The 24,677-nt window shown below is 40.2% G+C and overlaps 2 protein-coding genes across 14 annotated transcripts in view; one reads left to right on the top strand and one right to left on the bottom strand.

Moving 5' to 3' along the window:
* Window positions 1-6: 6 nt before the first annotated feature.
* LOC108251473 (laminin subunit alpha-1-like) lies at window positions 7-3,351 on the top strand. Its single transcript, XM_017441803.2, has 4 exons — window positions 7-284; window positions 2,272-2,405; window positions 2,716-2,929; window positions 3,056-3,351. Exons 1-4 carry the CDS (start codon window positions 182-184, stop codon window positions 3,208-3,210), a joined length of 606 nt encoding a protein of 201 aa, XP_017297292.1. The 5' UTR covers window positions 7-181; the 3' UTR covers window positions 3,211-3,351.
* A 58-nt stretch (window positions 3,352-3,409) lies between these two features.
* Window positions 3,410-24,677, bottom strand: part of epb41l3a (erythrocyte membrane protein band 4.1-like 3a) — a 37,115-nt gene continuing 15,847 nt past the window's right edge. For 5 of the 13 annotated variants that reach the window (XM_025003018.2, XM_025003017.2, XM_025003019.2 and 2 more), the window contains 17 exons: window positions 23,429-23,581; window positions 23,138-23,235; window positions 22,867-23,042; window positions 22,464-22,547; window positions 19,088-19,192; window positions 18,287-18,402; window positions 18,128-18,175; window positions 17,836-17,865; window positions 17,490-17,675; window positions 15,062-15,463; window positions 13,215-13,310; window positions 10,405-11,079; window positions 10,179-10,223; window positions 7,430-7,528; window positions 6,604-6,684; window positions 6,116-6,237; window positions 3,410-4,430 (listed from right to left, as the gene is read on the bottom strand). In XM_025003018.2, the coding sequence (XP_024858786.1) occupies window positions 6,124-6,237; window positions 6,604-6,684; window positions 7,430-7,528; window positions 10,179-10,223; window positions 10,405-11,079; window positions 13,215-13,310; window positions 15,062-15,463; window positions 17,490-17,675; window positions 17,836-17,865; window positions 18,128-18,175; window positions 18,287-18,402; window positions 19,088-19,192; window positions 22,464-22,547; window positions 22,867-23,042; window positions 23,138-23,235; window positions 23,429-23,581 (2,508 nt within the window). In that variant the 3' untranslated portion in view covers window positions 3,410-4,430; window positions 6,116-6,123. Of the gene's footprint in view, window positions 4,431-5,930; window positions 6,020-6,115; window positions 6,238-6,603; window positions 6,685-7,429; window positions 7,529-10,178; window positions 10,224-10,404; window positions 11,080-13,214; window positions 13,311-15,061; window positions 15,464-17,489; window positions 17,676-17,835; window positions 17,866-18,127; window positions 18,176-18,286; window positions 18,403-19,087; window positions 19,193-22,463; window positions 22,548-22,866; window positions 23,043-23,137; window positions 23,236-23,428; window positions 23,582-24,677 lie in introns of all 13 variants that reach the window. The other 8 variants (XM_025003020.2, XM_025003022.2, XR_005232576.1 and 5 more) reach the window with 7 other exon arrangements.

Raw genomic sequence — 24,677 nt, 5'->3', positions numbered from 1 at the left:
GGGTCTATAACAAGTTGACTTCTAAAATTTCTGCATCATTTGTTTGCTCTGAACTTTTTACTTGTGTCCTCAGGACATGTGATTCAGTCTGCCTGCAACTAAATTAAAGCTGCCCAACTGTCTGTTTCAGGTCAGCAGCAGCTTTCCAGGCTGTGTTCAATCCATCAGTCTGAATGGTGCCATGTTGGACCTGTCAAAGGCAAATTCTAAGCTTGGTGTTTCTTCCTGCTTTACCAAGGACAGGGCAGGAAGTTACTTTAATGGCAGTGGATACGCTGAACTGAGTGAGTCCAAAGCAAAACTTAGATAATTTATCTTTATTCCCTAAAAATATCCCTGTTGGTTTTTTTGTTTGTTTTTTGTTTTTTTCAAATGTGTATCTGCAGATGTGTCATATATAGGCTCTAAAAGCAAAAAGTTCCTTTTCCTGTGTCAATTTATACAGTTTTAGAATATGGGGACCACAACAGGTACAATAGTCATCAACGAGAGTCAAAAAAATAACAATTACGTCATAACACAATAAATGCCCTGCTGCTTGGTTTTAAAATTCTTCAGATTTTCTATTTCCTGGATGATTGAAACTCAAAACAAACATAATAAATGCTTAAAAGTTTATTGAAAATAGTGAAAATATTTGTAATATTTGTACTCACTTTTTGAGGAATAGTTTTTTCCTGGGTTTCCTGGGGGTGGGGTGGGGTTGGGCTGGAGGAGTATTCCAATAAGGAGGTTCAACAAACTGAGTTAAAGTACCTTGAGCAGGGAAAGGCTTCGGTTCCACAAAGGCTGATTACAATGAGGTTAGATAATTGAGTATCTTAACCCTGATGTCTTAACATGCATATGCAGAACTTCAAGAGCTGCTGAAGAGCAGAGACACAACTGAAACATGCAGGTTAGGGTTTTGTATTTCAACTAATTTGCTAAAATGCATAAAAAATGTAAATATGACAGGAAAGAAAACAGTCCTAAATAACCAAACAAGATATCCTTAAATATCATCTTCAGACCTTAACCAGAGTAGTCCAGACATGAGTAACTATTTTTTCTCAAAGGCCAAATATCAAACTGGGATTGTTGTGGAGAGCCAGGCCAAAACTAAACTAAAGACTAAACTGAGTTCTGCCATATATAGGTTTAATAATTTGTTAGCTGTTAGGAGTAAAAATTGAAACTGAGCAAAAAACAATCTAAACCAGTAAGTAAGCTGTAAGTTCTTTCAACTGCTCCCTTCTTCAGGGGTTGTTACAGCAAGCAAACTTGCATGGATGATTTGGCAATTGTTTTATGCCCTTCCTGCCGCAACCTGGGCTTAAACCGCAGCACTGACCACCGAGCCATCGCAACCAGTCATACAGAGAATTTAATGTTTATAATTTATTGTAAATATAACAATTACAAAAAAAAACACTGTGAAAAAATTATGCATTTATTCCAAACACTAGTGTTATACTAAACATCAAAAAGCTAGATTTTGTATTTCTTTTTCTCCAGTGAAAGTTGGTTGAGCTTGAACATGTGCAGTAAAGTCATGTTTCATTCCTGGGTGGGATGATGTGATGGAGAACTTAAGGATGGTAGGATGTGATAGAGAACAATATGATGGTGGATGAGATGATGTGATGGAAACATTTAGGATGCTGATGTAGATTCTCAGTCATCCATGACATGGCAAATCCAAAAGTTTTTAAAAGGCAAAACAATTGGACTTCTTTTCTGTAGTTGAAGGTATTTTTCTTCCCATCCAGGAAACTTTCTCACTTTGAAACTGGAGAATGTGGAATTCCAAGTAGTTTGCAAGTAATAAAACCACTTTACTGAGCAACAGCACCAACTATGAAACCTTAAAGAGGGAACCAATAAACAGCTACAAAAACAAGGTTACAAATTAAACTGTAAATGGACAAAATAATCAATCATTTTAACACTTTCCAAAATACACAAATGAAAAACAGTTGATAACATTAAACCTTGTGAACACAAAAGTCTTTAATAAATTAGTGTTGATGATTCAAAGCTGGTTGAAACATGGGCTCTGATGCTCAAAGATATGCCTGTTTGAAAATTGTCCGAGTACGCACAGGCATGACCGATGGCTAATACTTAAAAAAGGCAAATATTGGACAATTTATCGGTTGACTAGTGATACAAGTCAAATGGTTAATATCAGAGAATTCTGATTAAAAAAAAAAAACGCTCTGCAGACTAACCTCATTGAAAAAAGCGTGTAAATAATGTTCTGTTTTTTTTATGTCTTTGTGTGTGCAGTGCATGATGGGTATAAAGTTGGCTCAGACCTGTCAGTGTCTCTGGAGTTTCAAACAAGCCATTCAGAAGGAGTATTTCTGGGAATCAGCAGTGCGAAGGTGGATGCTATTGGATTAGAAATGGTTAATGGACAGGTAAGCAGTTATCTTGGTTATCAGCTGACATGCTTCAGTGTGAAACTGCACTGCCAATGGCTGCATTTGTCTTATTGGTATCACACACCCAACACACTGAGAAACTTTTTTTATAAGTAGGGATTTTTTATATAAAGGGAATCTGATTTTAAATGGTAACAAGTTAGGGTCGGGGGTTAATCCCAACCATGTTCCAGTTCATGTAGTCATAATTTATTAACTTGAATCAGGTGCTTGTGCTCTCAAAGAGAGCTTGTCTCTGTTACCTATCTCTGATTGGACACATTAACTTATACCTATGTCTCACCAGGTGGTGTTCAACATAAATAATGGTGCAGGTCAGGTTTCGGTGCGTTCAACTGGTCAGACGCTTTGTGATGGACAGTGGCACCACCTGTTGGCCAGAAAAACTAAACACATTCTGATTTTGAGTGTAGATGAGTATAAATACACCACCACCAACCCCTATCCACAATCTACCTCTGCTGAGACTAACAACCCTGTCTACCTGGGAGGATATCCAGGTGAGAACCAGTCCACACAATGAACATGAGGAACAACTGTGATCCAAGGATGTTGAACACCTATTTGGGTTATTAACCTGTTAGGCAGCTGTTTTGAATATTATCTTTTCCACTTCTCTGCTGCAGTGGGTGTCAAACAGAACTGTCTGACCATCAGCTCCAGGTTCAGAGGCTGCCTGAGGAATCTGCAGCTCATTAGGTCTCACCTGAGTATCACTGCTAACATAAGTGCCGCCCACTTCCTGTTGGGTGTCACTCCTGAATCATGCCCTGGTGCCTAACAACTTTCAACCTAGCTGTGACGTCTGGAGGTGTTTTAGGAAGCAGAAGTTGTAATATGTTGATGTTAGGAACTGAGCTGTGATTTTTTTCATTCATCAAACTTTATATGATGCATTAAAGACCATCTGAAAAATAACTTCTACTGCTGTCATTTATGATGTAAACAAATATCAACAAAAAACACTTAAACCACAGAAGTGAAGATGTTTCCTCTTTAATAAAGTTTAAATGGCAAAAACAAAATGGTGAAGAAAAAAAAACAGGATTTGTGACACCTGACACTAGGGGCGGAGTCTGTTTGGGGTAATACATACATACATACATCAATAAATAAAATGACACACCAGAAGTAGCATATGTCATCAAATACAAGCCCAAGTTTTTAACCCTAATTATTTGTTTGGAAGAGTACTTTAATTTAATGCTTAAATAAATTAGGGATGCAGCACAGTCTGTACTCATTTCCATGTTTGTCTCCGAGTTAATTACAATTCTGTTCATTCAGAAAAGCAACAAAAAGGTTCATAAATGATGATTTTGACGAGACAATAGGATGAGGAATGAGAGCGTTGGAATTTTTGCATAAATTTGTCTAAGTAAAATTCCTTCTAAGTGCATCTGGGTAGAAACCCTGATCAGAGCTGTTATTGTTATAGAAGTTATACATACAATGGACTACAGCAAAGGTTATGTGATGCTTCTGAAGTGGTTCTGATTGATCCAAAATGATTTTAACTTTATAAATGCTACCAATTTATAATAACGCATTACTGCGACAAAAGATTAAAAGCATATCACTGATGTATAGTTCTTCCTACCCTACCCCTTCTCATAAACTGTTTATCTGTCAGCTTTTATGTGAGGAAATATGGCAGACACATGAAGAGCAAATAACAATCTTTCATTAGGGTTTCTATGGCACATCACTGTTGCATTATGAGTAAATACAGAGTTAAGCTGGTTATTGTGTAGACAGGAAACAGTTTGAAGCAGACTTACAAAATAAAGGTTTCAGCTGGAGAGACAGGTATGACCAGGAGCACACCTGTATCAGATCAGATGTCCTCCAGAACCTGTTAAGGAGCCAGGTGTGCAGGGGCGGGGCTTGTTTAACAGGTTATCTGTTGCCATGATAACAGGTCGAGTCCATGTGGTGTTTGTCAGATCTGTGGTCTGGACTCCATCTCCTGTGATGCATCAGAGGTTTCAACGTTCAGTCCTGGAAATCAAACAAAGTCCAGTGTTAAAGAAGACTAAAAGACATGTTAGACTGCAGAACATTTGCTGCTTTTATCCAGGGTTTCTGTACATTTTAGAGTTTTTACATTTTTAGATTTTAGTCAGTTTTATTTATTTTTATTTTTTAATTTTTTTAATCATCAAATAAACATGTCCATGTTGGTCTATAAAGGAGAAATGAAAATGATTAACTGAAGCAGGCTGTGGCTGATTTATTTTTTTGCCAGGGGTTTAAATGTTCTTCCTGCAGAACTCTTTCTGGTGCTGCTCTTGGACTGTATCAGGCCCGGTCCCAATACTCGCACTTCCACCCTCGCTCCACCCTCCTGTCCTTCAAATGTGCGCTCATGCTGAAGGGTTTGAATGCATAGTGTGTCCCAATTCTCCGGAGTGCTCTTTAGCCCCGCCCCCTTTGTGTGCTACATCTGGCCTTCGGCTAAGCCCGCATCCAGGCGGACTTCACCGAAGTATTTACCCACAGTTCATCGCTACATGTGACGTTTTGATTAATATTTTTTATTATCTTTATTGACAATGAAAGGATTTTGAATTAAAAGGTGGAACTATGGCAGCGGTGACAGAGCGAGCTGCGTCTGTCATGAAAAAAGCAGTTTTTAAATGTAAAGTATTGAAATAATTCTTGTTTCACTCTGCTGTACAGGTGTGTGAATACTATCAAACTTTGCTCTGTATTCAACAAGTCAGAACAAAACACATTTGAAGAGCCAAATGTCTCCTGCAATGACTTTAGAAAGCTAAAATACCTAAACTGTACTTTTAAAATCATTCTGGCATTTTCTTAAAATACCAAAACAGGGACCGGTCCCACCCTGTTGGATGTCACAGTTACGGCCCAGAGGTGCAAGTCGAAGACGTAACCCGTACTGTCCCAATTCTCCAATGTCTGCTTGTAACCTGCGCACACCAACCCTTCTGTGCATTTCGACTGAGTACACGCTTCATAGAGGGGCGGAGGGTAGTGCAAGTATTGGGACAGAGCCTCAGTGTCCTTTTCTCAGCAGTGACAACTAGTGCTGAGTACAAAGACTGCAAGAAGTCCAGCACACCACATGCTGATTGGTTTTAAAGATATTCACTGCCAATTTTAGATAAACACAGAGATAGGCAACATGCAAATATATACAATGAGCAGCAGATATAATCTGGACCATTCAGCTTCTCCTGCAGCTTTCTCTTTTCTCCAGATAACATTTAGACACTGAGACATCCTACCGAGTTCAAATGAAAGCAACTTGACTTCACTTTGCGTCTTTAAGATGTTTCCTTTCTCATCCAGAGATTTTTATCAATTCAAACTGAAAAGTGTGAAGTTTCATGTCTATAAACTGTGGTGAACTGTTCATTTCCTGGTTTTAGAACTAACATGCAAATCATACTCCCTCCCCTCCCTCATAAGGAATGGAGTTCACTTCTCAAAATATACTGGTTAATTTTTAGACAAGAGGAACTGATTACCAACCAGTCAGCATGCCTCTCCTTGTCTTCAGTGGTAATCAGTACATTACCATCTCTTGGTGTGCTTCACTTTCAACCAATCAGAAGCTCCAACTGGTAGAAGGTGGCCATGCAAGCAGATACATGCTACAATGAACCAATCAGAAGTAAGCTGAGGTTCCACCTGTCAGGATGAGGCCCGATTTTTACCTGTGATGTCAATAATTAGTTGTGTGATCAGGAGACACCTCGGTTTCTTTATGGACAACAACACGAGTAACAGACAGCTCAGGATGCTGCCTTTGCGCTTCGTTGAGAGCAGCTGCCAGGGCCTTCAACAGAAACATAAAATGTCAGAGCCTGGCCCACATCTGGGTGCAAGTGTGACCAGGTCCAGACAGATGTATTCTGCTTCAATCAGATGATAATTGATTTTATGGTAGTGTTTTACAATACTAGTGTTCTGGATCTCTGCAGTTTATAGCATGTCTGCTGCTTCAACACACCTAGTCTTAACTGATGGTTAATTAGGAGACAACTGCTCAAGCTGTTGAAGGAATTCATTTGATTGAATCAAGTGGGTTTAATGACTGTACCTGGGTGACTATTACCGAGTTGAGACCTAAACCTAAGTCACTGTTCCTTAGTAAATGATTACTGTATGTGGGTTACTGTTAGTAAGTTAATAATGACTGTACCTGATCGTGGTCTATTTCTGTGTCTCCGGAAATCACAATTCTTTTCTCAATTCTGGTTTCTGAAATTCCTCCTTTCATTGTCTGAAAAGGGAAAGGTACAAAGACAAACTCAAAAAACATAATCAGATCATGAAATATCTGGTTTCAAGTACATTTTCCCTGTTTCTTATTTCTACGATTCTTTAAATATCTTAGTTGCCTTTAAGTGTTCAGATGCCATAAAATCTTATAGAAGCAAATGCTAAAAGTTTTCATTTGCTATGTGTGTGTAGAAACCCTTACAGATTGTCCAGAAAATGAAAGTGCTACAGATGGTCTAGAACATTAAATGTCAACAGAACATATTAAAGCATCTTACCCATGTCCCTCTACGGGCACCCTAAATCAGCTTCAAGCCTCCAACACTGCCTACAGAGAGTGGTCTGGGTCTCTGATGTTTATATTCTGTCATACAGCCTTCTAGACTGATGTATTTCTCTCAAAGAACCTTCTTTGGCTCTGTTCTCTCAGTCAAGACTGTTCTCATGTGGGGTTCCTTGATGGTGACCAAAGTCTATCAAAGCAGGATGGTTCTCTCCATTTTCAGAGAGCACTTCCTGTCCTAATACCTCCAACACTTACACATTTGGCTCACTTTGACTCTAGACTCCTGAACTGGTTCTACTGGAAACAATAACCTAACACATCAAACTCAGATATTTGACTTCAACAGGTTTTAATATTTAAACCAGTCTCTTATTGTACTGAATTTTAAATGTTGCGTAATGACTGAATGCGATGTTACGGGGGGATGGCTGAGCTCATCCATGGTCACACCGTTTGTTACCTTTGTGATATGTGTGGTGGTGGTGGTGGTGGAAGTCTCTGCTGTGAAGGTCTGGGAGCTCAGCAGCAGACCTGAAGGGGTATCAGAATCCACCTGGCTCTACAACAGAACACACACAGATCAGCAAAACTCAGCCACCTTCATGAAACAGAACTGATGCTGAACAAATGATTTTGTGAAAATGAAATCTCATATGTTAAAAGTAGAAAGTTGGAAGTCAAATAGTTATAAAACAACTTACAGCTCAAACAGATGTCATGTCTACAGTGGTAGTTTTGGCTGTCTCAATCTAATCTTGCATAAAGGTTGTTGGTCCTCCAAACCGGAGCCTTTTTTAATAATCAGGTGATCACTGTCTGCTAGGTATAAACATTTTTAAAACATGCCGTCTGATGTTTGAGTGTTTTGTGCAGTGGAAGGGGCAGTGCCTCTTTCAATATTTCTAGCTTGATTACATAGACAAACTTAAAAGAATACAAGGAGCTCACTAAGCTAACTCAGCTGAGGTTCTGTCAAAGCAACATAAAGATGAAGGGGTAAGCTTTAGTGGGACAGCAATAGGACAAGAAGAATCACAGACAGGACAACTAAATTTTGTTACTGTATATATTTATTTAGATTTTGGAGCTGCTTGGGTCACAGTCAGCCCTTTCACAAATTATTCATCTAAAGCAGCACAAAGAGTTGTGTCCACATTCTCTCAGAAATGCTTCAAGAAGGGTTTGAGGATTACAACAAGAACATTTGAGATAATGACTCCAGATTTTCCAGATCTCAGTCCAGTTAGGCACCTGTGAGATGTTCTGAAAAAACAAGTCAAATCCATGGAGACCCCACTGATACCACAGCTGACCTTCAGAGTCCAGAGGACCATGGAGGATACAGATCAGACCTCTGGCAACAAATTATGGAATCATTACTCTTGGAAAATGTTCTTCTAATTGTTTCATTTGATATAAAATATAAATCAATCATACCACAAAACTATATTTTTTCTCAATTCCAACCCTCTGGCATTAGAATTGAGGTTTGGAGTTTGGAGCATCATCAGCAAAAATTTTCTTTAATGATGGAAGAAGAAAAGTGTCCAGTCTGCATTGGAGAAGTTATTAGCTCAGCTCGGTGGGAATGACCACATTAATTTGGCTGACTGGAATCGCCATTGAGATGTGCCAGTAAATCAACGGCATCAGTCTGACCTAAACAATTCTGATATCTGAATCTGGCTCCACTTGAGTCGGCCTTGGAAGGCTGGCTATCTCAAATTCTCCTGGATGTTATGTAAACAAGACACTCTGCTCCCATCAGTTACCCTCTCCCCATGACACCCGTGGATCTGTGTCGGCGCTCTACCAAGGCCGACTGATAAACTTTCCATCACTTATCAGGAGTATGGCAGGGAGCGCTGCCTGGGACAGCGTTCATGGGCTTCCCTCCCTCTCAACTCACCGTCTGTGTTGGCACCCTCCCCATTCCTCCCTCCCTCCTGTTTATGATGTTGCTATCTGCCTTTGGTTTGGTTTCTTTTCTCAGTTAGCCTTTTGGTACTATTAGTTTAGTCTATTTTAGCTTGTATCATTTCTCATCTGTTCATTTGAGGTTATTAAATCCTAGTTTAGTTTATGTTAGCTTATTATCAGTTTATTATATCTTAGTTTGGTTTTCCTAATTTTATTTTAGTATGACTTTGTATGACTTGCTTTAGATAAGTTTAGTTTTTTATATCCTAGTTTCCTGGCTTGGTTTTCCTCTATTTTACTTCTGATTATTTATTGTATTATGTTTTTATGATGTAAAGCACTTTGAACTGCCTTGTTGCTGAAAAGCGCTATATAAATAAATTGACTTGACTTCAGTCACAGACATCAACTCCAGTTTCTGCCCACTTGTTTCTAATTTGTTTTGTTCTGAATTTTCTGTTTTTAGGATATTTTGCTTTTAGTTTTCCATCATGATGCTCTGATGTCTTCCTTGGTTGACCAGTATGCTTCCCTTTTCCAACCTTCCCAAGTTGTTTGTACTTAGTCCAGATTATGAGCACAGCTGACTGGAACAACCAACATCTGTAACATTTTATGATGATTTACTTTCTGGAAGAAGTTTCATAACCCTTGCCTTTGTTTCAGCTGACATCTCTGGTGTTGGAACCATGATTCATGTCAATCCTCTTTGAGAAACAGCTCTCCAAGGTGTGAGACCCCTTTTTTTAACCCTCCTGTGGCCTTTGTGTCAAATTGACCCAAAGTTTCAAGGGATTCTCTATCTCTTTCTATTTCTTTTTTGAGGGCTTCAGGAGGGTTAACTGAAGATTAACTAACAGATTTAATATGAGTAGGTCATTTTTTTTTTTTTACAAATGCAGTTTACAGAGCGATACCATCATTTTTTCTGTACTTCATCTAAAAAGCGCAATTGTGACTGACTAGAACAATTTCTCTTTTTTTTTCTTAATGCCAGAAGTTGGAATTTTGTGGCATGTCTGATTTATTTATCTATTTTTATACAAAATTTAAAAAACTTAAAGGACATCTTCCAAGAGTGGTGATTGCATAACTTTTGACAGTGTTGTATTTTATAAAGCAAAAGGGGAATCTACTCTAAATTAGGGAGGTGGTGATAATATCTTGGCTGATTGATGTGTGCCTAAATTTTGCAGTCTTGCAAAACTGCAGACTGAAATTGTTGTTACTTTTAAAAGAGCTCTGAATGACTAACTCTGATCTTTGATCAATAAAACCAATTTCCTTACCCCTGGAGCTTCATATGTGAGAGTCTTTCTCACCACCGGGATCTCCTGAAACAAATACAGACACATTTTAGTGACGGAGTTAGGTTGATGAACAATGTTTAATGTTCAATGGGTCAGACTTTACTGGAAGGAATAAAGGCGGGTTTGGGCTGAGATTATTGAAACAAAGGTCATTAGTCATGGGGCAAAGGTCACTGGGGCAGATTTCAGATGTTTAAAATGTTACCTCCTGCAGAGGTTCAGACTCATCTTCATCATCTCTGTAGGTGGACGGTTGAGTGCAAATGGCTGAGTGTCTGGACGTGAGATGGGGTAAAGTTGGAGGAGGGGAGTTTTCCTCAAATCTCCAGCCGCCTCCATCCTGTGAGCTATCAGACTCTTCATTGTCATGGTAATGCTGGGGTCTGCAAGAACTGCTAGTCTTGGTACTAGCTAGCTGACTGCCAAAGCTAAATGCAAAGTTAGCACTGATGCCATCCTGGTTAGCATCATTAGTCTGTCTGACTGCTGAGTGCACTGCTTCATTAACTTCTGCCTGTGCTAGCACATTAATGCCATCTTCACTGGCCTCGCTAGCCTCTTCATCACTGTCAGTGCTAGTTTGATTGCTGGGCTCATCACTGACATCATCATCATCATCATCATCATCGTCCCTGACATTGTGTTTATTTACTGGATCATTAGCCATGTTAACATCTGCAGCATTGTTACGGATATCATCACTGGTCCACTGGTCTATGACATCAGCAGAAGGCGTCACACGAATTCCTGGTGGAGGAGGCGGGGGGTTAATGGGCGGTGGGCCCACAAGACTTGTTGCTACCTTAGGGTGATCTGTCATTGGCTGATCTTCGTGACATGACTCTGTCAACAGGAAAACCGTCTCCACTCTCTCTGAAGTCTGAAATGAAAACAAAAATAAAAGATAATTAGTGAACAATTCTGAGGGGGTGGGAAAGGTGAATGGGTTTACTCACTATACCTGTGAAGAGTTTTAACTTGTGGCTGATTATTTGTCATCAAACTGAAATCAAGACATTGCATGTGTTTGTCTTATCAATCTTGTTTCTTCTAATATCCATCCATTACTGTATTTCAGGTTGCAATGGCGTTTTAATAAAACTAATTTCAGTTTTTGGGTTTTTCCCACTTTGCAATGTTTCCATTCCTTCTTCCAACACTTCAAAGATGCTTTGACATTAAGAGAACCAACTGATGAAGAATTTCAGAAGTTATTTTGTCCGAATGTGTCAAACAGTATGGGTCATTGTCCACAGATTTTTGGTTTCTCTATTGAGAACAGATCAGGGCTGCAGGCGGGCCAGTTCAGAACGCATTCCCTTTTCTTCCTCAGCCTTTGGACTGTCAGAAGAATGTGGTTTAATACTGACTTGGTAAAAAATGCTCAGATTTCCCTGGAAAATAAGTGGTCCTTGGAGAAGATGCTGCTGGACTTTCTGCATTAATGCTGCCATCAGAACCCTGATTGAAGACTAGAACCGTGATCCAAGACAAAAACCATCACAGAACTCTGATCCAAGCCCAGGCCAACACAGAACCTGACTTTGAAATTTGTTGCTACACTTTGGTTCCTTTCTCCCAACAAAGTTCTTGAATCCTGATCCATCTGATCCAGGTCTCCACTGTGTGACCGTCTGACCCAGATGGTGCCACCTTTGGACAGAGTTAACATCAGGCTTTTTTCGGCACAGTAAAGTCTGAAGTTACATCTGTGAAGAGAATTCTGGATTGCAGTACATGACAAAGATTCTCCAAACCACTTCCCTGGTCCATGTGGTTCTATCAACTGTTGGTGTGGTTCTGTGGGTCCATGTGGTTCTTTCTGTTGAGAAGAAACTTGAAAGTTCCATGGATATTTGTGGAACTTTTTTTCCAGTTTGATGATTTTTTTAAACATTTGGTACCAAACTGGATTATCAGAACATTTTTGATTCTCAGAAACTCAGACTGAACTAGAAACTGATTTTAGACCAAATCATCATAGTTACATTTTCCAACATCCATCCATCACTTCTGTCAGCCCGCCCCAGGGCAGCTGTGGCAACAATGTAGCTTACCGCCATCAGTGTGTGAATGTGTGGATGAATGGGTGAATGATTGTAGTGTAAAGCGCTTTGGGGTCCTTGGACTAGATAAAGCGCTATATAAGTGCAAGCCATTTACCATTTACCATCCATTATCTTCCGCTTATCCGGGGTCGGGTCTCGGGGGCAGCAGCCTAAGCAGGGAGACCCAGACTTCCCTCTCCCCAGCCACTTGGGCCAGCTCCTCCGGGGGAATCCCAAGGCGTTCCCAGGCCAGCGGAGAAACATAGTCCCTCCAGCGTGTCCTGGGTCTTCCTCCAGGGAGGCGTCCTCACCAGATGCCCGAGCCACCTCAACTGGCTCCTCTCGACGTGGAGGAGCAGCGGTTCTACTCTGAGTCCCTCCCGGATGACCGAGCTTCTCACCCGATCTCTAAGGGAGAGCCCAGACACCCTGCGGAGGAAACTCATTTCAGCCGCTTGTATTCACGATCTCGTTCTTTCGGTCACTACCCAAAGCTCGTGACCATAGATGAGGGTAGGAACGTAGATCGACCGGTAAATCGAGAGCTTCACCTTTTGGCTCTGTTCTCTTTTCACCACAACAGACCGGTACAGCGCCCGCTTCATTGGAAATGCAGCACCAATCCGCCTGTCGATCTCCCGCTCCCTTTTTTCCCTAATTCCAACAGGATGTTTCTGACATCCTACTGGAATAATTGTTTTACTTCATGATTAGCCCTAAACTGTTCAATACCAACTATTTCTGGAACATGTTGCAACCTGAAATGCAGGAATAGCTTTTTTAAACAAATAAAATTAGGTGGATTAGACAAAAACTATAATTTATTATGTACAGGTATACTGGTAAAGTAAAAAAAACAACTTTGCATTGACTTTGTTTCAGGTGATCAATAAACTCAGTGAGTATTTATTTCAGAAAGTATTAGGCTAAAGATGGATAATTAATAGGCAGAGAGTTGAATGGGCACCTTCATCAGGTTGTGTTCCTTGAAGGTTTTTTGTTCTCTGGCCGACTTTAGCAGAGCTGTCAGCTCAGGAGACATTTCATCAAACATAGGTTTGGGCTGCACAGAACAAACAAACAAAACAAAGATGAGAAAAATAAACAAGACTGTGTTTATTTCCCTATAAAGCGTTATAAGCGGAGTCTGTAGCCATGCAGAAAGGGTAGTGTTTGATTATTCAGCGTAACTGAAGCTTGACTGGCTTGACAGGAAGACAGCAACATCAAATTAATTAATAAGAAGAAAATTTTTATGAAGCCAAAATAATTAATAAAAATTATGTAAGCATATCAAACGTAAGGAACTGTAAAACAGAACTAGACCAACTCCAAGCAGCCAATCAAAATCATCTGAGTAGAGAATAAATGATGAACAAACAGGAAAAACAAAAAGAAACCCAGCAGTTGGTTTCTAGGTTCAATTTTGGTCAGAGAAGCAGAAACAAAATGGTCTTTGGGGGGCGGGCAGAAGAAGAGGGTTGAAACTGAACACTGCAGCTCCTCGCTGCCTTCAGTTGGGGAAACAGATAACCAGTTCCTGAAATGGGTTTAACTTATCCGGAGATCCAGTTTAACTAATCCTAACAATGAGAAATAGTACTAAGTGGTTCTACGAAGCACGTTCAACTTATTCAGGGATACTTCAAAAGACCCAGTCTAACTCACCATTTTGGACTCAAATCCATTCAAGATGGCTGCACCTGCTAATTCACCTTAGTAAAACACAGAAATTACTAACTTTGTCCATTTTACAGATAAAACCTGGTGTGGTAGTAGCTGAGAATAGTTCCCAAAACATACTAATTTAAATGACATACTGTAAGTACTAAAACAGTCTGCAAGACCTCACTCTATCATGAGATCACACATAGGGTTTGACCAAAGCATCTCAGCTAAAGATGATCTCAATTTAAAACTCTGACATGAAAGGTGGCAGGTGTTTTGCATTTCTTTAAGGCCTTTAAATATTATTTTTTATTTTTATTTTTTTTACCAGTGCATTATGTTTGTTTTATTGATGATGACAAACTCCATACAAACAAGCAGTATGCTGATGTCCCTCATCTCTGAGGGTCTTGAATCTTGAATGATTTTAGTTTTCTGAACAGGGAATGCAAGTAAACCTAGATTGACATATTGTCTACGATAAGTTTACTTATATTTGGAACCGTACTGTGATGTAACTGTATTGTGATGAATATAATTCAAAGTACAATCAAATATGAGAAATTAATTATGTTTTTGCATTAATTCTGTTGATTTTGTTTTGACTGTCTTGGCTGTAATTACCAGTCATGCAGTTATTTAGTTTAAGTACTTTGAGCCACAAAAAAGTCCATTAGTTCTTTTTTTCAAGCCTAATAACCTGCATATTGGGAATGTTTACTAGTCCAAATGTGATTACTGTGATTACAGTAATAGAACTCCGAAAGCTTGACACTGAAAGGGTGTTCTGCCTTTATGTAGCTTTGTATTCAAAAGGGTCATATTTTAAAAATTACTTACCACAGTACAAAACAACTTAAATTTTTTAACATTTTCTGGAAATTTTTGCTTATTTTTTAAAAAGTGGAAAATATCTGATTAAAGAACATCCAGAGTGGTGTAGTCTGGGCTTGAAAATGATCAGAGATAAACCTGAATTTACGCTCTGAAACGCAGACACTTGTTCCTTGCTAATTGGCCCAACTGTTCCACTCAGGTGTTCAGTTTGAACATCTTACTTCCTGGTTCAGTGCTGCCAGGGGTCACATGATGCTGTGAGGTTATTGCATTTATGCCTCATGCTTATTTCCATGACAACCAGCATACCACTCTGGTCATGGAGGGCGATGTCCTGCTGGGGGCGGGACTTAACTCATCCAGAGGTGATTTAGGAAGGGTTAAAGGAGTCAAAGACACTCCACCCCCAGAGAGATCCAAAGTTCTGGTTCCAGATGTACTGATGACACCAATCAGTGGCTCAGGAGGAGAGGTTGGAGTCTTTGCCTCATGTATGGTGATCAGTGGTCTTTCTGTGATGACATCATCAGTGGCAGACAGCGGGATAAATCTGATTCGCTGACCCGCCTTAATGCTTGCTGTAGTCATGGTAACATTGTCCCGAGCTGTCATTGTCGCCATAGTAACAGTGTCCCCAGTCATCAGTGAGAGGACTTCGCCAGAAGTTGTGTCATAGCTCCGCCCCACTGTGTAGCTCTTCTGTCTGATTGGCTGAGGAAAAGGAGTTTGATTTTTAATAAGCTCACCTTCCTGGAGTGCACGGATGGGCAACATGAGACACACAGAAGCCAATCAGGCGCATTCACTGAGTGTGTTCTCCTGGAGTTCTACTGTGCATTAGAGTTCTACAGAGGTTCTGATAAAGTTCTGCTGGAGTGGTTCAGAGGTATTAAAAACAGTTTCATTTTCATCTCAAAGAACAGTATTCATTACTGGCAGCAGCAGGAAGTAACTGATAAATGGGGGAAATAAGTATTTGAACCCCTACAACCCAGCTAGATTTCTGTCTCACACAGATTGGTTATGTTCTCATATGAAACACAAATTAAAACCAACCAACCAAACATTCCTGAGCTCAGCTTATTATATGTATGAATGCCTCCTGTCTACAGAATCAGTTTCTTCCATTCCAACCTCTCCACCACCATGGGCCAGATCAAAGATCTGTCAGAAGACATCAGGAATCATATCATAAAGCTGCACAAGGCTGAAAATGAACTTCAAGACCATCAACAAAAAGCTTGATGAGAAAGTGTCTGCTGTTGGACCTTCTTCATGGGGTGAGGATGATGATAAGAAAGGTGAGGGGTCAGCCAACAGCTACACAAGAAGAAGAGTTGATGATCTGAAGGCAGCTGAGACCACAGTCACCACGAGCACTATTGGTAACACACTATGCTGAAATGGACTCAAGGTCCCCCTGCTAAAGAAAGTCCAGGTAAATATCTGTCTTCAAGAGGTCCCCCTGCTGAAAAATATCCAGGTACAGACATGTCTCAAAAGGTCTCCCTGCTAAAGAAGGTCCAGCTACAGAACCATCTTCAGAAGGTCTTAACAAGCTGCAGACGTAAAAGGAAGACCTCACTAACCCCAACATAAAGTGCATTACAGTGATCAAGTCTGGTTGTAATGAAGGCATGAACTACTTTCTCAAGGTCTGGTCTGGTTAAGACAGGCTTCAGTTTAACTATCTGCCTCAACTGGAAGAAACTCTTCTTTAAGACAGAGTTGATCTGCTTATCAAACTTAAAATCAGAGTCTAAAAACATCCCCAGGTTAGACACAGACTGTTTAAGATACAACACAAGAGAGCCAGGATTCGCAGGGAGAGATTCCGACATAGAGCAAGGCTGAATAAAATCACTTCAGTTTTATCATCATTAATACTTAGGGTTAGGGTGTTTAAAGAGAAAGAGAAATACTGAGAATGATCCAAAGAACACCATTCCCGTAGTCAAGTATGGAGGCTGAAACAATAGGGTTTGGGCCTGATTTTCTGCTAAAGGTACAGGATGATTTGATCGCATTAAGGTGCCCAGGATGAGACCATATACTGTAAAACCTTAAACAATTATAAACAATTACCTTTTTTCTTCAGCCAGAACACTTAAGATGGGTCATAAATGAGTCTTCTGGCAGGACAACGACCCCAAAAAAAAAATCCTACCAAGACAACAAAGGAGTGGCTAAAGAAGAAGAACGTTACAGTCATGGAGTGACCAAGCCAGTCTCTAGACCACAGCCCTATAGAGAATATGTGGAGTTAAAGTTTTGAGTTTCCAAGCAGCAGCCAAGAAACCTAATGAATTTAGAGAGTTTCTGTAAAGAGGAGTGGCACAAAATCCTTCTTGAGATGTTCAAAACTGCTAAACAACTACAAGAAATCCTTTACCAACAAATATTTCTGCATCAAGGACTAAGTCAAGGTTTGTTAGAGGATCAGATACTTATTCCCTTCAATGACATGCCAATCAATCTGTAACTCTTTTTGTAATGAGGTTTTTCTAGATTTTTAAATGATTTTCTCTCTCCATTAAAATGAAACCATCATAAAAATAGAGACTATTCATTTCCTTTTTAGTTGAAAAAACTTACAAAATCAGGAGGATATCAAAACATGATTTCCCTTCTGTATCTGCAGTGGCTCAAGATGACAAGACTGAGATACCTGCAGATACACCTGAACACACCTGTGTATGGGTGTCAGTAGCATGTGTCTGATCCAGGGCTAACTCACCTCCTCTGGCTCCAGAGGTTCGATCATCGGGGAGTCATCAGCTCGAAGCAGGGGTGAGGAGGCCAGACGTTTGTCCCACTCACTCATTCCTTCTCCTTCTGCCGGTCCTCCCTCCAAGAAAGAGCGTCTAAGTGCACTGATGCTACTCTGTGGGTTCGGAACTTCCTCAGGACTCCCTAATGTCTCCTGAAGACAACAGTGAGACAGTTGACGGTAAAACATTTTATCAGTAACTAAAGTTTGGTTTCATACTGAAAATTGAAAAGCAACAACTGTGCATTAATCAGAAGATAAAATGTGTATTTAGTGGAAATAGCACTCTACTTAAAGAAGAAGTCAGGTTTACCTGGGTTTTCAGATCTTCGTCCTGATCAGACTGTCAGACAGACAGACAGACAGAGAGACAGACAGGCAGGTTAAACTTTGTCCACAGAAGAAATATTACCTGTGTGATGAGAAGACAGGTGTAATAAAGGGATCGGTATAATGAGAGGACAAGTGTGATGAACAGACAGATATACTGAGGACAGGTATAGTTAGAGGACAGGTACGATAACATGTCAGGTATGCTGAGGACAAGTATAATGAGAGGACAGGTACGATGAAAGGACAAGTGTGATGAAAAGACAGGTTTGTACCTCTGTTGCTGTCAGGTCTCCATCTACAGCAGTGTCAGTCAGTTCGGTCTGAAAAAGCAAAACAGAAAAGGTTTTAGTTTAACGTCTCACAGTGAAGACAACATTTTAAAGTGTGAGACAGGTGGAGCACGAGACACATGGGACAGGTGAAGCAGTTACCTTTGTGTCTTGTTTCTGAGGAGTCAGAGGACTCTGTAGAGAAACCTCAGTTTCTTTGGTCTCCTCCAGCTGCTGCTCTTGTTGTACCTCCTCCAGCACCACCAGCACCTCCTCAGCTAAGATAAGAAAAAAAGTGAGTCGAGTACAGGCTTTGCTCCCTTTGACCGGCTCCATCAGACAGTTTGATTGCTCTGACAGACCGACTCATAACAGCATCAAATAGACGATTTATTATCGCCCACTGTTGTGTTTGTGTTTGTTTGTTAGCAAAATATCTAATGAACCAGTAAACAGATTTTAATCAAACTTTAAAAAAGTAATCACTGGAAGTATTTTTAAATCCGGTTTACTTTTGGAGTCAGCATAATTTAAAATTACGTTTGCTAAGCCACATAAAAATGTCTATAAAAGTAATTTCTTTAAGTATTCAGCTTAAACTTGGTGGTAATAACTGAACCCGATTCCCAACAAACACTGAGTGCTCATTGACTACATGAGAGCTCTGAATAAACTTTTGGCCCTTAGTATAATTTTATCATCATTAAACTGTGTCAGGTTGTGTAAGTATGAGTTTTGAGTTGAGTGCATTTCCTGTGGTATTTTTTCCTGGATTGTTTGATTCTTGGATGCATCTTCAACACAGCCATTTGGATTTGGATTCAATTTTTATCAAATCCATTCAGAAAAGTTTTTGTGACCCAAGGATTTTTTAAACTAATGAAATAAAATGTGAAGTTTGAGGCAACAGCATGCGGTACAGATGGATTTTCATCAGCTCTCCTTTAATTGGTGGTTTCTTACCTGTCTCCTGCCTCTTCTCCTCCATTCTCCTCTCAGGAGATACGGTGATAACGAGGTCACTGACAGCGATGGCTTTAGATGCTCCATACAGCCCTGAGCCCATATCTGCACACACACACACACACACACAGCTGTCATGTCACTGGCATGATGTTATCATATTCAGACAGGAAATACAGCAGCCAAGAAAGTTACCATAGCAACTATTGTGATGCTCATAAGCAGCAAAGCATCATAACAGCTCATTGCCAAGGCAATGAAACATTTAGCCAATCAGAGCTCAGGGCACATGCAGCGCATCCTGGGCTAACCAACCAGCAGTGAGGAGTGTCACCAAGCTCCGCCCCATTAGTATCCTACAGTTTGTTAGCAGTATTAAGTTAACCAGTTGGGATGATGAGTCATTTAGGTTTATGTTGAAGATTTAGATGAAAACATCTGTTTCAGAGAGAAACCTGCAGCTCAGATGTTTTAAAAAAGTAAAATCTAAAACTAAAAACTTTTTGCAGAAATATTGAACATCAAAGTATGGAGCTGACCATGATGAAAAATAGAAGAAAAGCATGATGGGTAATATAGAAGCCAGTGACCTAAAATCTGCTGAGTTACTCATTGCCATGGTGATTCCCGCCATTTGTAAGAAGCAAAACCAGAGGAGCAGCACACAGCGGCGCTTTAGGCAGAGAGTGAAGTTTAGATGAAATGAGACAGAGCTACCACCTGGAAAAAAAAAGCCTCAAGAAAAAGAAGTTGCTTGAAAATAATCTTGAACTATAAGTAAAAGAAGGCTCTGATACTCACATATTTTTATTTTTTTGTGTGTGTCTACAGTATTTTATGTAGGAGACAAGTTAAAAAGGGCCTTCACTTCCATTTCTAGAGAAAAAAATCTGAATTCAGATACAATGGAAGTCAAAGAAGAGTAGGTCTCTGATCTTGACTGATCAGTCAACCTCAGGGTTCTGATGGTGACATGCGGCTGTCAAAGTTCAGAAGTGTACAAAGGTGCATCACCATGCAGAGCTTTAAAGAGTCCAGACCAGAACGCAGCACCTGGAGGACCTGGGCCGAAGCTTAGCAGCTGTGTTTAGAATGAGCTTCAGACAAGCCAAAGGTAGGTAAAAACAGAATTACAGTAGTCAATGTGGGATAAAATAAAAGCATGAATAACCATTCCTATCTCCACATAGCTCAGTTTACAGATATTTCTTAGCTGAAAATAAAAACAAAACAACAACAAATACATGGGTGAAAATTCTCATTCATCTGGAAAAGGTTCTTAGATAACCAGGATTTAATACATTTCAAACAACTTTGTAGGATAGATACTTTGGACACGTTGTTAGCTTTAAAAGTAATAATAAGCTGAATGTTCTCTGATCTTGATCATGGTGGAAATTTGATGAATTGTTGCATGAGTTTTCCCAAAGCTGCAGGAGGACCATCGAGACAAAAAATCATGACAAAAACAGAAAAATAAAGAGTGAATAGTAATAAGGAGGCTTCCATGTTGGTGGTCAGTCTGAGGATACACTTTGGACAGAAGAAATTTTCACACATTGTTGTCATTATTCAAATTTAACAAAAGGCAGCAGCTTCTCCACACTGGAAATGACAAAATACCCAGTATGTGACATCATCTAAAATACTGTTGCAAGAATTTGGAACTTTAATATCACCACCCTCATCTCCCTCCTGATTGGGATTGTATCGAATGTGACCTGTCCCATGAAAGAAAACACGACACTGGATGTGTTAATGCTATTGTGAAGGAAGCTTACAGTGCATGTGCTTTGCCTCCTCTTGGCAGTTCAGATCAGTCTGGTCTTTCCATAAAGTTAAAAATAGAGAGAGCACACTCCCACTCATTGTCTAATCAGAATTTGTGATGTCATGGAGAATTCAAAATGGCCGCCAAAATGGAAGTAATGTCAACAAACACATGTGCGTCAATGAGAAGACATGCTGTCTTTGAAATGATGTAGGTCTCCAGCTCTAAAATTCAACCCCTGGTGTAAAATCCTGTCAGCTCCATGAAATGAACCCAATAAAAGCAGAACGTCTGCAGGAAGCTGAAGTTAGGAGAATGTGGATTGGACAGATGGATTGTCAACATCCAGGCCTGGAACATCCTGTCTTTAGAAAATAGAGGAACAATACTCGTGTAAAAGTAAAACATGCTTGAGAATTAAAAACAACACAATAAGATGCTGTAGGATCCAGACTGGAAGGAGCTGAAGCTTCAGGGAAATCAGGATATGTGCACTTCAATTCTAGATCTGAGTTTGGCAAATGCAGCGAATACTAGTGCCAGATATCTATTTACATTTTGTATAAATAAGACTTTTCATTGTTTAAACCATTAAAAAAATAACTGCATAACTTTGCACTTAAATTTTTCACATTTTTAGGTGTAAAATATGTCCTATGAACTTAAGAGCAACAGTCATGTTTATTTTACAGTAATTCTACCAACTGTTTGTCATATGGCTTTGTGTAATTTTCTAAAAAGCAAAGCCAGAAACTGTCAGTGGGAACAAAGATTTTCTGTGTGTCAATATATTCTGAAGGTAGTATTTCTTGATAATTTTTTTGCAAAACTGACTGGAACGTTCTGCTGGGGCCTCAGGATAACAGCATGAGAGCTGACAACAGCCGAGCGGACACTATCACAGACTACATCTTCTGCTCGTTCCCAGTAATAAACCCTGGATTACTAGTTACATCAAGAAGCTTTTCAACCAGAAAAAAACAAGCATTTAGGGAGAGGGACTTTTTAAAGGCTTCTGCCATGGGTTAGGGGTCAGAGGTCAAGTTTCTGAAAATGACAGATGAGTAAATCAGAGTCAGACTAGTCTAGTTTGTGTTAAGATAAGGTTTGTTGGATTGGATTTGAGAGTGCACAGGCTTGATAAAACCTCATGCACTCTCACATCATGACCGTAACCTCCAGAAAAAGAAGCCATGCCAAAAATATGCAGCAGTCTTTGACTCTTCCCGGTCTACCATGGTCTACATCTGATTCGAACCGGATGAAGGAAGGACTAACAGTAGCAGACGGCATGAGGTGGAAATGGAGACTGATGAATGATGCAGAAAATGTTTGAGATAATCGTGAAGGATTTAAGGAATAATTTTACTTTCAGTTTATTGCAGAGTTAAATTTTGTTAACAGTTTTACAGACCACCTCTGACTATGACCTCAGGCACCCGTGTTGATGATAGTATACATGTCTGACTGCATCAACACCAACAGATAATCAGAAGTAGGTCTGAAAAAAGCAAAGCCAGTCAGAACACAGCATTTCCAACCAAGCTAAAAGAAGCTCCAACCAAACAGTGCAGCAGTGCTCTGCTGCCTGCAGGCTAGAACTACCTGAGTGGGCACCACCGTTGCCTTTAGGGAACGCAGTGATGGCTGGAGAGCCAATCAGAGAAGAGGTGGGTGTGGCCCTGGAGGCTGAGAACCAATCAAAAATGGGTAATCAACATTCGTCATAATGAACTGACCAGTCATAGACTCCTTCACAATTGAAACTAGGCTACAAGTACTTGTATGAGAAAGAATTGGACTATAAACCTGTTGCAGATAGCTTTTATTGTACATTGTACATCTAGAACCAAAACTACCACAGGGTCCGAACTGTTCAAAGTGAGACTACAGCTGGGATTAGAGCTAAAACCAGAAGGATCAGTGCTTGAACCAATATGTCTAAGGAAATTAGTGACACTAATGTTAGCACTCCTGAATCCAGGACGGGTGTCATCAGAATCAGTACCTCCATCCAGGCTGCGGCTGAGCAAATTCCTCTTACTGATGCATCGTGGGAAGTTTGGTGCAGGTCTGGAAATCTGAGCGCTGGCTCTACGACTCTGAATCTGAGTCCGTCCACTGTATCGAAACTTTGAACCAAGAGACAGAAACTTTTTTGGTGGTTCCTCTGGAGACACTAGCCTGCGAGACAGAGTGGTCAAATGTCTCCTGGTCACATAGTTCAGACATTTCCTGGTCACATGATTCAAAATGTTCAGACACAAACAGTGACTGACCTGAAGAAGGAGTGATGCTCCACACAGACCTTCCACAGCCGCTTTGCTGCTCTATGGTTCAGCAACTTAAACCCAATGATGGACTCAAACTGGTCAAACTGGGACAGAAAAACATGTGACTTTAAATGTGTCATATCAGAACATTATGAAATGCTCAGCAGTTAAAATATAACTGAGATGGGTTTTTTCTATCAAACAGCTGGATAAACATTTTCTCACAATTATGACTGCAGATGTTTTTGGATCATTGTGTTGTCTCTTCCTTTGTGGTGAAGAGGTGTAAGTTCTCACCTCTCCCGGTCGGATTTTAATGTAAAAATTGTTCCTTTTGTAAGAAATCTTGACAATCTTTGGCCACGAGAATCTGTTGATCCTCAGTCTGTCTCTGTACACGAGGAGGCCACTACTGCACACACCCAGCATGATGGCCACGCCTTCTGAGTCCTGCATATACACACAGACACATCACAGGTTCATGAATGACTAACAACTGCTTTAATCAAACCAACATGTCAGTCTAAATGTAGGTCACCTTAGCTCACCGCTACCGCCTGAGATATAATCACATTCAGATGAAGAACTGATGAAGACCACGGGCAACAGTTGTTATATGTACAGTCTCTCCTATCTGACCTGCTGAAGCTTGGAATGCCTTCAGAGTGCTTACAGTCTCTCTCCCTGTCCTTCACGGTCTCTCGGTTTGTGAGGACAGCCTGGTCTTGGTAGATTTACACATCCCATATACCTTCCATCTCCTGATGATGGGTTTAACAAAACTCCTGGGAATGTTTAGGGCCTTGAAAAATCCTTTTGTATCAATCCTGACTTTTGTAATTTTCAATAATCTTTTTTCTGAGTTGAATTAGGACAGTGTTCTTCTTCTTTACCTTTATTTCACCAGAAAAAACCCCACTGAGATTAAAAATCTCTTTTACAAGAGAACCCTGGCCAAGACTGTCAGCAGCACACAGAGGTTACAAAACATTCACAACATAAACAAAAAAGTTAACATCAAAATAGATAAAATAATGATATGCTTCCTCAGTTAAAGCATTTTACAGACAGATGATTCCTTCTCAAGGTCAGTAAGAACACCCTTAAAAGCATTTAGTGACCAAAAGTAAAAAATATGTCTTTTAATAGGGGTGAATATTTATGCAACTACTTATTTCACAATGATTTTTGTTTAATTTGAATTACTCTGTAGAAATGTAGTTTCAGTTTGACACTGAAGGTCATCTTTTTAAATATTTTTTCTAAAGAAGGCCAATTTATGACTGATTCATGAAAGCAATAAAAGCAGAAAACACCTAAGAGGGTGAATACGTTTACAAGGCACTGTACCACCTGAAGAAAGAGCTACCGCCTGGGGACGGAGCTACCGCCTGGAGACGGAGCTACCGCCTGGAGACGGAGGTATCGCCTGAGGACGGAGGTATCGCCTGAGGACGGAGCTACCGCCTGAGGACGGAGCTACCGCCTGAGGACGGAGCTACCGCCTGGGGACGGAGCTACCGCCTGGGGACGGAGCTACCGCCTG

The sequence above is a fragment of the Kryptolebias marmoratus genome, linkage group LG21, assembly GCF_001649575.2.
Source record: "Kryptolebias marmoratus isolate JLee-2015 linkage group LG21, ASM164957v2, whole genome shotgun sequence".
In the NCBI taxonomy this organism is placed as follows: domain Eukaryota; kingdom Metazoa; phylum Chordata; class Actinopteri; order Cyprinodontiformes; family Rivulidae; genus Kryptolebias; species Kryptolebias marmoratus.
Note: the sequence above shows the minus strand (reverse complement) of the source record. Positions and strands in the feature narration are given on the sequence as shown.

What these genes read in the sequence shown, in the direction of transcription:
- LOC108251473 (XM_017441803.2), top strand. Translation starts at nt 182, where the DNA reads ATGTTGGACCTGTCAAAGGCAAATTCTAAGCTTGGTGTTTCTTCCTGC. An exon ending in CAGTGGATACGCTGAACTGA is followed by an intron (nt 285 to 2,271) that starts GTGAGTCCAAAG and finishes TTGTGTGTGCAG; the next exon opens with TGCATGATGGGTATAAAGTT. An exon ending in TAGAAATGGTTAATGGACAG is followed by an intron (nt 2,406 to 2,715) that starts GTAAGCAGTTAT and finishes ATGTCTCACCAG; the next exon opens with GTGGTGTTCAACATAAATAA.